Raw genomic sequence first — 15,368 nt, forward strand, 5'->3', positions numbered from 1 at the left:
TCAATTTATTGAAAGGGCAATTACAAAATTTTCATAACTATAAGACTATTGCATTTTTTGTAATTTATTTTTCGAGCTTAGGCCTTACCTAATTTAAAAAAAAAAAAAAAAGAATAAAAACATTATCATTCGGGTCATTATTAAAAAATAAAATTAATATTATTTTTCAAATTTTAAATTAACTCTTCCTCCTTGCCTCCTTTGTTTTCAAATTTCAATCTGACTTAGCAGTTTCACTCTTCATTTAAATTTCATCTTTCTTAAGTTTAAATGTTTAATCATGTTTCTTTTATGTGTGCTTGATATCTGCATATGTGAATGTTTGATCATTGCTTTAAAAATAATATCGTTTCGCTTTATTTTACTTTTTAAAAAAATGCATGACCATATGGGATTAAATAAAACAGGATCATTGATTTTGTGATAGGTGTTAATGTCTTCTTCGAGGGAAAACAACCTCCTTCAACCACAAGGGTTCTGAATAATTTTCTATATCTTTATTTATGAAAGTAACCTGCCTTTATAGGCTTACAACAACTCATGCAAAGGGAAATGCATACACCAATAACAGAAAATGCAAGCAAACGCTGGCATGTGTAGACGAATCGAGAAACCGAATTTATCTATACCAGCTAATACCCTTTAACAACAACTTCCTAACAGACTCTTCCATCCTCTGATGACTCACTCCTTAAATCATAAAATCCTTAAGCCACTTGGGCCTTATTTTGTTCCTTCTAGACCAACGGGTCTTTGGGCTTACTTGATGCTCCATTGTTTGATCGTCCCAGCACATATCTCCCTCTTCTTGATTAGCATCTTCTCTTATTATGGGTTCAGACAGTCGATTCATATCATCCGCTTTCCCTTTGACAAACACCTTGCCCTCAAGGTGTAAATTTGGATAAGAAGCCAATATGTCCTCCAAAGATTCCCAAGAAGCATCCTCGGGAAACAGCCCTTCCCACTGTATCAGAACACGGTCCTGGTCAGCAAGTGCAGATGTTGTCGTATCCAAAACTGCCAACGGCTGGATGACAGGGTGATTCAATAAATCCAGTGGGGGTAGTGGAAGTGGTCGGTCGTTACCATCCGGGTGAAATGGTTTGAGTAAAGAAGCATGGAAGACTGGGTGTATTTTGCTACCAGTTGGCAGCTCCAGTTCAAAAGCAACAGAACCAATACACTTAATAATTTTAAAAGGGCCATAGTACCTCTTGGACAGCTTGTGACTACTCCTCTGTGCCACTTATTGTTGTTTGTACGGTTTCAGGCGAACCAGAACAAGGTCACCCAACTGGAAAGAGTGTTCTTGTCGATGCTTATCAGCAGCCTGTTTCATGATACCTTGAGCTTTGGGGAGTTTTTGTTTCAGTATAGCTAACATGGTGTCCCTGTCAGTCAATCCAGTATTTACCGCTTCAAGGCTGCTAGAACCCGTCACGTAGTGAGGAATGGAAGGCGGTGTGCGTCCAAAAACCACCTGAAATGGAGAGATCCCTGTAGCCGAATGGACAGAAGTATTGTAACACCACTCTGCCCATGGAAGGAAGCGACCCCAGGACTTCGGTTTCTCATGAGTGAAGGCTCGTACGTACTGTTGTAACACCCGATTTAGGACCCCGGTTTGTCCATCACTTTGTGGGTGATAGGCTGTGGACATCCGAAGCTTAGTGCCACTCATCCTGAAGAGCGCCTGCCAAAAATGGTTCATAAAAATCGGATCACGATCCGATATAATGCTCTTAGGAAAACCATATAGACGACAGATCATCTCATTGAATAAGTGAGCCACTTTCGCAGCAGTATAGTGTGAGGGCAACATACCAAAGTGGGCGGCCTTGGAGAATCGATCGACCACTACCAGTATGGTTGTGAAGCTTTGGAATGAAGGTAGCCTTACTATAAAGTCCATGGCTATATCTTCCCATACCTCCGACGGAATTGGAATTGGTTGTAGCAGGCCTACTGGGCGTGTAGTAGGAACTTTAATTTGTTGACATGTAAGACACCTTTGTACAAACTTTGCAACATCTTTCTGCATGCCATGCCAAAAGAAATTAGCACTGAGTCGAGCATAAGTCTTTTTAACCCCCATATGACCCCCGAATGGTGAAGCATGGAATTCCTCCAAGAGAAGGTGCTTAAAGGCCGAATTAGCCCCTACAAAAATGCGACCATGAAAGAACAGTAGCCCATTCACCACTGAAAAACCCGGATTGGAGCTCGAGTCACGTTCCAAATCTGCCAGAAGTTGACTCAACTGTGAATCAGAATGAAGTTCCTCTTTGAGTTTAGCTATAACCTCAAACTGAGGTACAGATAATGCACACATCTGGGGCCCCACGTCAAACACCCTTGAAAGAGCGTCCGCAACTTTGTTTTCTAGACCGAGTTTGTACACAATCTCATAGTCGTACCCCAACAACTTGGAAAGGTAACAGTGCTGATCTGGAGTCTGAATAACCTGTGACATGAGTTCCTTCAAACTCCTTTGGTCCGTGTGAATTGTAAATTTCCGACCAAGAAGATAATGTCGCTATTTTTTGATGGCCTCAACAATAGCGTGCAACTCACGAACGTAAGTGGACGACGATTGCAGCTTCCCACAAAATGTTTTACTAAAATAGTCGATTGGGTGACCATGCTGTAACAGCACAGCGCCCATACTACTAACCGATGCATCAGTCTCCAAGGTGAACGGAACAGAGAAGTCAGGCAGTGCTAAGACAGGAGTATTCGTCATAGCCAATTTCAATTGATCAAAAGCTTCCTGAACAGCCGGGGACCACACAAACGCATCTTTTTTCAGCAAATCCATTAGAGGAGCAGCAATGGAAGCATAGCGGTGGACGAACCGTCGGTAAAAGCCCGTTAATCCCAAAGACCCACGTAATTGTTTGATGGAAGCAGGACACGGCCAAGCCACCATGGCTCTGATTTTTTCAGGGTCGGGTCCAACGCCATCAATTGAAATGATATGCCCCAAATATTCCAACGAGTGCTGGGAAAAAGAACATTTGGATTTTTTTTAGGAATAATTGGTTGTGCAGCAACTGATTGAAAGTCTCCTCCAAGTGAGTGACATGTTCGTCCAGGGACTTGCTAAAAACCAAAATATCGTCAAAAAACACAATAATGAAACGACGAAGAAAAGGTTTAAATACAGAGTTCATAGTCGCCTGGAATGTGGCCGGAGCGTTGCAAAGCCCAAAAGGCATGACGAGGTACTCGAAGTGTCCTTCGTGTGTCTGAAAAGCTATTTTGGGGATGTCACTTGAATCCATACGTATCTGGTGGTACCCAGAACGTAGATCCAACTTGGAGAAGCAACAAGCGCCATGGAGTTCATCAATGAGCTCGTCGACCGTCGAAATAGGGAAACGGTCACGCTGTGTAATAGCGTTGAGAGCTCGATAGTCGGTGCAAAAATGCCAGGACCCATCTTTTTTTCGGACTAGCAAAACCGGAGAAGAAAAAGGGCTCGTGCTATCGCGGACAATTCCGGCTGCCAGCATTTCTGAAGTAACGCACTCAATCTTTTTTTTCTGGAAATAGGGGTAGCGATACGGACGAACATTCACCGCTTGACTCCCCTCCAACAAAGGGATTCGGTGGTCAGTGGGACGAGGAGGAGGAAGTTGAGAAGGAGAATCAAAAAGCATAATGAAACGAGAAAGGAGTGCGTCAATCACCTGAGGAATCGGAGCACTAAAAGGTGTAGACGGCGGAGAGGGCACCATCTGCAGCTGAAACAACTCAGATATGGAGCTGGTGGACACCATTCTACGCAACTGGGCCAACGAAGCTTCTTGGGCCGAAAATGCAGAGTTGCCTTGCATAGTAACAATCTGCCCACCCTTAACAAATTTCATTGTGAGATGGTCATAGTCTGTGAGAATGGGCCCAAGGGTTTTGAGCCATTGGACGCCCAATACAAGGTCAGCACTAGATATGGGTAAGACGAAAAAATCCACCAGAAATTCGTGCTCCCCTAGGAATAGATGAACCGCTTTGCACAAGGACGTGCAGTCCAACTATTCACCGTTTCCCACTAAGACTTGGAAGCCTTGGGGCCTTGTGTAAAGGGAGGCCCAAAAACTTGACAATACGGGGTTGAACGAAGTTGTGGGTGCTTCCACTGTCGATAAGGATGGACAACTGGACCTTACCAATGCGGCCCTGCACCCATAACGTTTGTGGAACCGAATGGCCCAGAAAGGCATGAAAGCTGATTTGAGCAGAATCAGATCCCACGCTCACTTCTGGCAGAGGCTCCTGAGGAGATTGCAACCCAGATTCTTCCTCGAGCAAATGATGCATGTCCACGATCTCGTCGGATTCTGGTGCGACAATTAAAAGCATGAGGGAACGTTTGCAACGGTGAGTGGGATGATATTTCTCATTGCAATTATAGCACAATCCTTTGTCACGACGAACTTGGAGCTCTTCTGGGGACAGACGTTGGATCCTAGGTTTGGGGCTTTGGCCAAATCTAGATATCGTGGGGGTTGTGGGAGCTGAAGCCGACGAGGTACCCGGAGAGAGGGACGCGGTGACCAGCGGCGCGCGAGAAGCACCTCCTTGTAGCCATGACGACGAAGGGGAAAATTTAGAGCGAGAGGCGATGCGCTGGTCGCTCAACTTGTCCTCTTGAAGACGAGCCAAACCAACGGCTTGAGCCAGAGACATCGGTTGGAGCGCCTGGACTTCACGCCTAATATCTGGTTTGAGACCAGAGTGAAGTAGCTTAACAGGTAAGGGGAGGGCACACCAACGCAACGATTGGCCAAGGTTTCAAACTGAGACTGGAACTCGCGAACCGAAGCCGTCTGCAACAATTTCATGAGATCGCCCTTAGGATCCTCATATTGAGAAGGGGCGAAGCGGAGTTCCAATGCATGCAACAACGCCTGCGAAGAAGTGATTTGGCCATTGGAGAACATCCACTGATACCAGGCTAGAGCCTCACCTTCCATGTAGAAAGAGGCAATCCGAGGTCGTTGAGGGTCAGGGGTGCCATGGAATTCGAAAAATTGGGAGATCTTGAAGACCCACCCTAACGGATCTGAACCATCGAACCGAGGAACATCAAGCTTGATGGTAGCCGCTTTGATTTCTGACGGAATCGTGGTGCTGACAGGTCCGGCAGACGATTTCGCCGTGTGAGGTGGCTGAGTCGTTGCGCGTGATTCCAGAAATGTCACTTTTTGTGCGATGGACTGAAAGTCCCGTTGAAGAGTGAGCTGAGATTATAGCAATTTAGCTAAGGTGGTTTCGAGTTGTTATGGGGGATTGGGGATTCCGGCCATGGTGGTGGCAGACTCAATGAAAGCGCCAATGATAGGTGTTAATGTCTTCTTCGAGGGAAAACAGCCTCCTTCAACCACAGGGTTCTGAATAATTTTCTATATCTTTATTTATGAAAGTAACCTGCCTTTATAGGTTTACAACAACTCACGAAAAGGGAAATGCATACACCAATAACAGAAAATGCAAGCAAACGCTGGCATGTGTAGACGAATCTAGAAACAAAATTTATCTATACCAGCTAATACCCTCTAACAACAACTTCCTAACAGACTCTTCCATCCTCTGATGACTCACTCCTTAAATCATAAAATCCTTAAGCCATTTGGGCCTTATTTTGTTCCCTCTAGACCAACGGGTCTTTGGGCTTACTTGATGCTCCATTGTTTGATTGTAACACCCCGTATATATCCGGTAGTGTTATCATTACATCGTATTAAGCGGTACTTAATTAAAAATGCGGAATATTCTTTTTCTTTTCAATTATGACGTCATTATTAATTATCATCTTGATTACTTAATCAATTTCATAAAATATCGCCTGTATGTAAATTGCAATAAGACATCTACTGAAATACCTCAATATATAAATAAAGTGTGTATCTAAATCACGACATTACATCTCGTAATCCGGACAATATCCTGATACATTATTATAACTCCCAAAAGACTCATGACGAAACAATACTATGTGTCATGGACAATCCCCATGCTCACCAAATAAACAGCGTAAACAACAAGTCTTAACATAAAACTCCATAAACATGAACTGAAGCTATAAGCATATAAGCAGCATGCAATTCCAGCATCCAACATGTCAGCATAAATAACAGCAAATCTAACTCAGCTCCGGCCTCCTGCCGCCTGAGGTCTCAACATTACCTGATCCTGAAATAAGCATTCTCCAAACGTGGGGTGAGATCTCTAAACCAGAAATCTCAGTAAGACAAGGGGTCCTCAAGGATCTTCCACCCCAAGCTCACTTACATGTGCAATATAAGTTCTAAAAGCATTTATATCAATATCAGTTCCAAAACTATGTAGTGCAACAGATATCTATGGCATATGTGTTTATCACTATCTACTGGCCAGAGAAATGCAGGAATACGTCTATACCTACATGTAGTACAAGGAACACCGCTTGTACCTCACCCACAGCCTCACCCTATTGTATGTTCTACATACTCAGGCTTACTGTATAGGTGGAACACCTCCATGCATATCAACAAGGCACTAACGTACAATAGCTCAACAGCATTTCCAAAACATCAAAAGCATGTGACACAACATGCATATACCATACCCCCATGGGACATGGTGGAACCACAATATGGCTAAACCGAGGACACGAAAGCTTACCTTGCAAGCTCACTATCCAATGCCAAGAGTCCTCACAGCTGAAGTCCAACACACAGCAGATCACAATCTGATTTAGGACCAGCAAGTGTATCAACATACATAACTCAAAAGCATTAACATAAAGACTACGTTCTCCTTAACGATTTACGTCTTAAGGCTTCCAACAAAGCCACAAGCCCTTAATCACATGATTCTGACTTAGTTCATTAATTACAGAAGTTCAACTTCAGCAATCTAGGGTCCACAAACCCCCAATAGCCTATTGTCCTCACAGCACAGCTACTGTTCTTCGAAATCCCAGAATATCCGGATATTCCTCGGGTACATATCCGGATATGCAATATCCGGATATCCCACTGTGCATATCCGGATATCCAGAATCTCATATCCGGATATCACATATCTGGATACCATATCCGGATATCCAATATCCGGATATTCCACAGACAGATATCCGGATATTTCACGACAGAATGCAGAAACTGCATTTCGTGAAGATATCCTTCAAAGGTTGGGTTTTTACCGATTTTAAACACTTAAACATGCATTTCTAGGTGTGTTTGACATTACCCAACGTTAAGTTATCATATTTTAGTCTTAACATGCATCAAGCTTCCATTTTTAAGCATAAAACTCAAGTTCCAAGGTGGTGATCATACCACAAGCTAAAAACAGGGGATGGAGGTGCTCTTGGAGCTCACACAACAGCTTCAAGGTTCTGACTTGGCCCAAGCACGAAAATGATGCACAAGGTGGCTCTTTTACTCAACAAGGAAGCTCCTTGAAGGTTCAAAACACCAAGAGCAAGATGACTCTTCTTCAACTCTCAAACTCAGAACCTAAACCTCACAAGCAGCAGCTCAAACACTCAGAAAATGGTACCTTTCTCCCTCACCAAGCTCACACTCAAGTGTTTACAAGAGAAAAAGTGAAGGAAATCAAGAAAAGAAGTAACTTGACCACAAAATGTAGAAGAAACTCAAGGAGGAAGCCTCAGCTGGTCAGCCTCCCTAATTCACACACTGGAATATCTGTTATCTAGGGCAATGTGCCCTTAATGAGGTATATATAGCCCACTTAAAGATTAACACGCAGTATTAGCTTTAATTTCTACGCTTAGCATTTTGATCCCAAACTTTGGAACCTGAAACTACACATTTTTCCAAGAATTATCATATTTTTATAATATTTTTCGGAACAACTTTCTGGTACGCGCTTTTCATAGGCAGTATCAGTTTCTGGCACCAGTTCTCATTATTTGGACTTGAAACTCGTTTTACAAGTCCTACATATTATTCTAGTAATTATCATGCACTTACATTAATTTTCCGGGATACTTTTTCGGTACGCATTTATACCGACTAGCAGAATCGGTATCTGCATTTTTCTTCCGAAAAGCGACTTTCAGCATTCTTAATCACTTACTATAATTATTAGAGCCTCAATATAATTATTAGGGTCAATTATGTAATCATTTCCTAATTTTGCATAATTAATTAAGTAAATACCTTAATTAACGGTGCGGGTTCTTACATTGATCCTCCCAGCCCATATCTCTCTCTTATTGATTAGCATCTTCTCTTATTATGGGTTCAGACAGTCCATTCATATCATTTTGTCAAAAACCAATCGAGTCAAACTGACAAAGTAAACCGGTTCAACCAGTAAACCGATTTTTTAAAAATTAGTTACAAAATATTTTTTGCAGCATGGAGCGTCTTCTCATACCACAAAGCCGCCATCACTGGTTGAATAATATACACCATTTGATATATTTATTATATAACTATTAAGTTAAGAGAATTATTTCAAAAATTGCATGTAATGGAGTTCGAACCCCTTCCATTGAGGTTGTGTAACATAACAAATACCACTAAACTACATCAGGTTATTATTTAGATAGCACCATTTAAAATATTTATTATATAATTAAGTATAAAATATAAATTTATATATACATATCCGGTTCATGCGGTTCAACCAGTGACCCACCAGTTGAATCGTTGATCCAGTGATCTGATACCTCGACCGAGTCAATGACCGGTCCGGTTCTAATAAAATTGGATTTAAGTCTAATAACACTGCCCCCTTTACTTGAAATATGTCAATGTATTTAAATTTTAGTTTTTGTTCAATAAGCTTAAGCTTAGCCGAGGATGATCTTCGTGATTGGTGATTCGTGGTGGGGAGATGTGTATTTGGAGGGAGTCTAACACGGTGTATATGGGAACAGAATCAAAGCAGCATTAAAGAAAAAAAGTTTTCAAAAAAAAATATATATAATTGTTGTGCTACCTGTTAGTGGTCAGTCCATGGGGTGGACAAGTCAGGTGGCAACAGGAACAGGTCTCTCTTCCTTCACTTCAACTCTAGATAATATCCAGAATTATGCAATTGTTGTTAGGTATTTAGATGAGGGTATAATAGTGGAATCAAGAAGGATTATCTTTAAGTCATTAGGGCTAACCTATGAGGGAGGTGAATATTGGATAATACAATATAATAGTAAGAAGTGAACCCCATATACACAATATGAGGTTTTGGATTTTCAGCAACAGCTTCATAGGATAGGGATAATATACATGCTAGAATGAAAGGGACATAAGAGGCATAAAAGATAGCAGAGTTATGCTTGGCCATTATTTAGATTTGTCAATGGAAAAGAGTGAATGACAAATTATTTATAGCACTACTCATTTCTTTTTGCATGTAAATATCTCAAATTTTAGTACAATAAATAAAGATTTCATTCCTATTTAATTTCCAATTTACAATCCAATAGTGATTGTTCCTATTTAACTTCTTACTCGTAGATTCATTTTTTATTATGTCTTTTTATAGATTTATTTCTTTCCCTTTTAATTTAATTTATTTAATGTTTTTTTTCTTTTTAAGATTGATTTATTTTTCATTAATGTTACTCTAAATCACAAATGATTTCATTATTCTTTGAATTCATTGTTTTTTTGGAAATATGAATTCATTGTTTTCAATCATACCAAAACGGGAATTTAATCATTTGCCAAAAAAAAGATTCCTATTTACTTTGTCAATATCTAATCTGGTATCTTCCGATTTGAATTAATAAATAAATCATATTTTCCTTCTAAAATAGTTAATTTTCATTAATTGAAAAATTAAATTATTTTTATTTTTGGTACATGATTAAATTCATTTTTTATTATGTCTGTTTATAAAATTATTTCTTACCTTTTAAATTTAAGAAATTCGTTTTTCACGTTTCTAAGATTGACATGTTTTCTTTAACGTTACTCTTATAAATCATAAATGATTTGATAAATGGGTTTATAAGAAAAAAATTGATTTTATATCAATTACAAAATCTTCCAACAGCCTTTAGATTTGAACCCTTGATTTGATTAAGAAACTAATATTGCAAAAGTAACCGAGGAAGAAATTAAGATGGTATTTATTGACACTTACATTGAATTAATTTTATGTTTTTATAAAATTTAAAATAGATGATAATTTTTTTAAGGTACAAGGTTGTGATTATTATTTTACTTGTAAATTTTAAAGAGTTTATCTTTGTATATGAGATATAAGATAGGATATTCTTACTACTACTCTAATTATTATTGAATTAGAGAAAAAGATAAATGAAGGGAGAGAAAAGAAAAACAACCTTTTGAATCCAACAATGATTAGAGTACTAGTGGAGTACAAGTAAAAAATATTAGTAATAAGAATATCCTACATCATGAGATATATAGCATAGAAGCCTATCTAGTTAAATGAGAAATAAATTCAGAACGAAAGAAACCAAAAGTAAATATATGACTAAAATGGAAGACCCAAATCTATGTTAAGACTTTAGAAGATTAAAAACTTTATGGGCAAATAAATCAACTTTTTGCTGATATAAGTTAAAAAACAAATTACAAGAAAATGAGAGGTTTATAAAGATGGAGAATGATCTATTTACAAATTTTTTTAACAAATTACACTAATTAAGTATAATCGGTCATACACTCTTGATTGAATTATGATCAGTCATACTTAGTATAGTTTGTAAGGTTTGTAAACAAAAAGTTTGTAAATATAACTTTTTCCTATAAAGATTAATCAGAAGGTTTTATATTAATTATTGTACTGTCTGGAAAATCTTTTAAATTTTTAAAGTTCTGTAAAGTCAATTAAAATTTTAAAATATTGTTTAATAGAATGTTATAAAAGCTTATGTTAATCGTGATTCATTTGAGTTGGTGCAACTAAAATTATTAAATAGTCTTGATACGTTCCCTTCTGTTTAGATTATATGTTCTTCATTTTTTATTATGTCTTTTTATAGATTTATTTCTTTCCCTTTGAATTTAATTTATTTAATGGTTTTTCCTTTTTAAGATTGATTTATTTTCATTAATGTTACTCTAAATCACAAATGATTTCATTATTCTTTGAATTCATTGTTTTTTGGAAATATGAATTCATTGTTTTTAATCATACGAAAACAGGAATTTAATCATGTACCAAAAATAAAAATAAAAATCACAGATCATTGTTTTTTGGAAATATAAACTTCAATTGTTGCTGAAAATCCAAAACCTCATTAGGTGAATATTGTATTATTGAACACAATTCTCATCCTCTAAATAAAAATAAAACATGTTATCAAACATAATTTTTTTCCCTCAAATAAAAATAGAAAAAAATTATTTTTTTTCAGAAACAGTCACAGTAAACAGAATGGTTGTCAATTGTGATGTACACCATAAAGGTCCTAAACAACTTTTTTATAAATAACAGAGAAGTTTAACTGTTTAAATTTTTTTAATGATAAAATACGAGGGGAAAATAAGTAAATAATGTTTATAAATTAATCCTCAGCCACTTCTTGAATTTGAGATTGAAAGATTAACAAATTATAATAATAAATTTATTATAATTTTAAACTAAATTAAAATTATAAAAATCATGATTTCTAAAACAACATTATTTTGAGCTCAATATAAATAACTCATCTGTATTCACGTGGCAGAAAAAACGAACCATTTCTACTCTTATGTTGCATGAGACTGATATCTTATGTTACTCTCCCATCGAAAAATATGCTTTTTTTTTTCTTTTTTCTAAAAAGTGAGGGGGCTCATTTTATTTATCTGTTAATATCAGAAAACTTCTCTACAGAAGTAATCCCAAAAAATAAATAATGTTTATAAACATCCAACACCTCACACGTCACGTCACGTCTTAACCTCGAGGAGAAAAATAATTTAGTGACAATTGATGATGGCTATCCACAAAAGAGTAACCATCCCCCTCCTCACATATCTCAGAGGAAATACATCTCTAAGCTATCTGTAAAAGAATTCTGTGCCAGTATTTGGGCGATGTGTTCCACAGCCGTTCTAAGAATTTCAGAATGTTTTATCAAGCCTCTGGCATCCACTGCGGAGTCAAACCATATCTGCAATTTAACATCTTGGGATATTGCTATGTTGTCTATGCAATACATCCAGAAGGGTCTCCTCTTCAACAAGCCACACAACCAACAAGATTTCATTGAGAATCTGTTGGATAAGCTCAAGCACTCCCTTTATCTCGCTCTTAACCATTTCTATCCATTGGCCGGTCGCCTTGTTACCCAAAAAACGCAAGACCCTCCCTCTTACGTTGTTTTCGTTGATTGCAGTAACAGTTCTGGAGCTAGATTTATCTATGCAACTTTGGACATGACCATATCCGACATCCTCTCCCCCGTTTACGTTCCACCGATTGTTCAGTCATTGTTTGATCTCGACAGAGCAATCAACCATGATGGTCACACCATGCCCTTGTTAGCCGTCCAAGTTACTGAACTAATTGATGGTGTTTTCGTAGGTTGTTCCATGAACCACACTATTGCTGATGGGACTTCTTTTTGGAATTTCTTCAATGCATGGTCTGAGATCTTTCAAGCCCAAGGGCAGCATGGGGATATTGATGTTCCCATTTCACGCCAACCCATTCACAATCGCTGGTTTCCAGAGGGTTGCGGTCAACTGGTCAATCTTCCTTTCAAACATCATGATGAGTTTATTATAAGATTTGAAGCACCCAAGCTCAGAGAGAGAATCTTCCACTTTTCATCTGAGTCTATAGCAATACTGAAAGCAAAGGCCAACTCAGAGTCCAATAGCACTGAAATCTCTTCATTCCAATCATTATCAGCACATGTTTGGAGATCCATAACTCGCGCGCGTTGCCTACCATATAATCAGAGAACCAGTTGCAATTTGGCCATAAACAATCGATCAAGAATGGAACCGCCTCTGCCTGACGAGTACTTTGGAAACTCAATTAATGTGGTGAATGAAGGGACAACAGCGGGGGAATTGATTGAACATGATCTAGGATGGGCAGCATGGAAGGTGCACCTGGCTGTTGCAAACCATAACGACAAAATGGTGAGACACAAGGTCAAAGAGTGGTTACAATCTCCTCTTGTCTACCAACTTGGTCTGCACTTTGATCCGTTCAGTGTTACCATGTCAAGTTCACCGAGGTTCAACATGTACGGCAATGAATTTGGAATGGGAAAAGCGGTAGCAGTTTTGAGTGGATGTGCCAACAAATTTGATGGGAGCGTGACAGCATACCAAGGATATGAAGGAGGGGGAAGCATAGATTTGGAAGTGTCCCTTTCATCTGATGCAATGAGAGCATTGGAATTGGATAAGGAGTTCATGAAGGCAGTTTCTGTGCCCAATCCCGTGTACTAGTTTGCTAATGTGCCTTAATTTTACTTGACCAAGTTGAACGGGGTCATCCTTAAAATAAGATAATAATAATACATATTCCATTGGATGCAGAAAGCTATTTCAAACAGAATGTAATTCAAGCTTACTCAAAGCTTTTAGTTACTTATATCATTTTTACTATTGGATGAAACATCCCAAGTATTAAGATTTTCTGCCACTGAATTGCAGCTCAAAATTCCACTGCCGTTGGGAACTGGAAATATGTCAATGTATTTTCATCTTCTGTTTTTTAAATTGAGGAGTCTTCGACTACTCAGAATTGGAAAATCACATCCACTGGTTAGTTGACAGCTGTGCAGCCTGTGCTGATAGGATTAGTTAACATGTCTTTCCAATGAACCTCTTTCGGTACAACTCTTATTGCTTTGGCATGTCCCTGTGCCAATAAACCTTTTGTTAAGATATGAGTTCTGGAAAATATATTTCTATTCACTATTTTCACCTCTTAAATGAGGGATATTTATACAAGAGACTCTCAACAACCAAATACATAAAAATAGGAAACTATTCTAACAACTTAACAATAATCCTAATCAACAAATTAATCAGAATAAATTCTGTAACAAACAAATCATTCCTATCTCTAAGTAACTATAATTCAAATTTCTATTTTCAACACTCCCCCTCAAGTTGGTGCATGTATATCTGTCATGCCCAACTTGTCAACGAGTCTATCAAATACTTTTACTGAAACACCTTTTGTTAGCACATCTGCAAGCTGGTCTTCTGATCGAACCTGGGGTATCTGGATCACTTGATTTTCTAAGTTTTCCTTAATGAAGTGTCTATCTACTTCAACATGTTTAGTTCTATCATGTTGAACCGGATTGTGTGCAATTTCCACAGAAGCCTTGTTATCACAAAAGAGCTTCATTGGCTGATTATATTTTATCCCTAAATCAGCAAGTATGCTTCTTATCCAAAGTAGTTTGCAGATGCCATATGACATTCCTCTGAATTCTGCTTCTGCACTGGATCTTGCTACTACCTTCTGCTTCTTGCTCCTCCATGTGACTAGATTCCCTTCTACAAAAGTGAAGTACCCGGAAGTAGACTGCCTAGTAGTTTTATCTCCAACTCAATCAGAGTCTGTATATCCTTCTATGTAAGCCTCCTTATTTTTTGAGAATAGAAGACCTTTTCCTGGTGATCCCTTCAGGTATCTAAGAATACGGTATACTGCCTTCATATGTTCTTCACTAGGAGAGTGCATGAACCTGCTCACTACGCTTACAGAGTAGGCAATGTCAGGTCTAGTGTGTGACAAATATATTAGCTTTCATACTAACCTTTGATATCTGCCTTTATCCGTTTCAACTTGTCCTGGATATATGCCAAGGGAGTGATTCATCTCAATTGGGGTGTCACATGATTTACAAGCCATCATTCCAGTCTCGGATAAGATGTCCAGTGTGTATTTCCTTTGACACATGAATATCTCTTGTTCAGATCTTGCAATTTCTATTCCCAGGAAGTACTTCAGTTGTCCTAGACTCTTCATTTCAAACTCAGCAGCAAGCTTTTTCTCCAATATTTTCATTTCTTCTATATCATCTCCTGTTAGGACCATATCATCTACATAGACAATCAGTATGGAAATTTTACCTTCCTTTTGTTTAATAAACAGTGTATGGTCCGAATTGCTTTGCCTATAGCCAAACTTCTTCATTGCAAGTGTAAGTCTGTCGAACCATGCTCTTGGTGACTGTTTGAGACCATATAAGGCTTTATTTAACTTGCAAACTGTATTTTCTTTTGCCTTCACTCCTGGTGGAACTTCCATGTAGACTTCTTCCTCTAAATTTCGTCAATCAACGGTTAAGATATGATTTTAAAATGTTGTAAACAAAAATAGGTTGTAAGTATAACCTTTCTCTTTTGTATTGACTCTTGTAATTTTGAATATTTGTTAAAAATTCATATGATTTTTTAAAATCT

At 38.2% G+C, this 15,368-nt stretch overlaps 2 protein-coding genes across 2 annotated transcripts; one reads left to right on the forward strand and one right to left on the reverse strand.

The window, feature by feature from the left end:
• Positions 1–2,539: 2,539 nt before the first annotated feature.
• LOC133289269 (uncharacterized) lies at positions 2,540–5,694 on the reverse strand. Its single transcript, XM_061487166.1, has 5 exons — positions 5,683–5,694; positions 4,775–5,222; positions 4,046–4,724; positions 3,168–3,948; positions 2,540–3,004 (listed from the first exon to the last, which is right to left on the reverse strand). Exons 1-5 carry the CDS (start codon positions 5,692–5,694, stop codon positions 2,540–2,542), a joined length of 2,385 nt encoding a protein of 794 aa, XP_061343150.1.
• A 6,205-nt stretch (positions 5,695–11,899) lies between these two features.
• LOC133289302 (uncharacterized acetyltransferase At3g50280-like) lies at positions 11,900–13,610 on the forward strand. Its single transcript, XM_061487212.1, has one exon. The coding sequence runs from the start codon at positions 12,021–12,023 to the stop codon at positions 13,389–13,391; it is 1,371 nt and encodes a 456-aa protein (XP_061343196.1). The 5' UTR covers positions 11,900–12,020; the 3' UTR covers positions 13,392–13,610.
• Positions 13,611–15,368: the final 1,758 nt, after the last annotated feature.

Source organism: Gastrolobium bilobum, unplaced genomic scaffold (genome assembly GCF_033153095.1).
Source record: "Gastrolobium bilobum isolate Gb01-03AN ecotype WA unplaced genomic scaffold, APGP_CSIRO_Gbil_v1 utg9887, whole genome shotgun sequence".
Lineage (NCBI taxonomy): Eukaryota > Viridiplantae > Streptophyta > Magnoliopsida > Fabales > Fabaceae > Gastrolobium > Gastrolobium bilobum.

Bases quoted from the DNA above. Each gene is read 5' to 3' on its own strand.
- LOC133289302 (XM_061487212.1), top strand. From the start codon at position 12,021: ATGTGTTCCACAGCCGTTCTAAGAATTTCAGAATGTTTTATCAAGCCT.
- LOC133289269 (XM_061487166.1), bottom strand. The intron at 3,949-4,045 runs GTGAATAGTTGG...ACCCATATCTAG, and splicing joins CCAAGTCTTAGTGGGAAACG to TGCTGACCTTGTATTGGGCG. The intron at 3,005-3,167 runs GTATTTAAACCT...TCTTTTTCCCAG, and splicing joins TCCAGGCGACTATGAACTCT to CACTCGTTGGAATATTTGGG.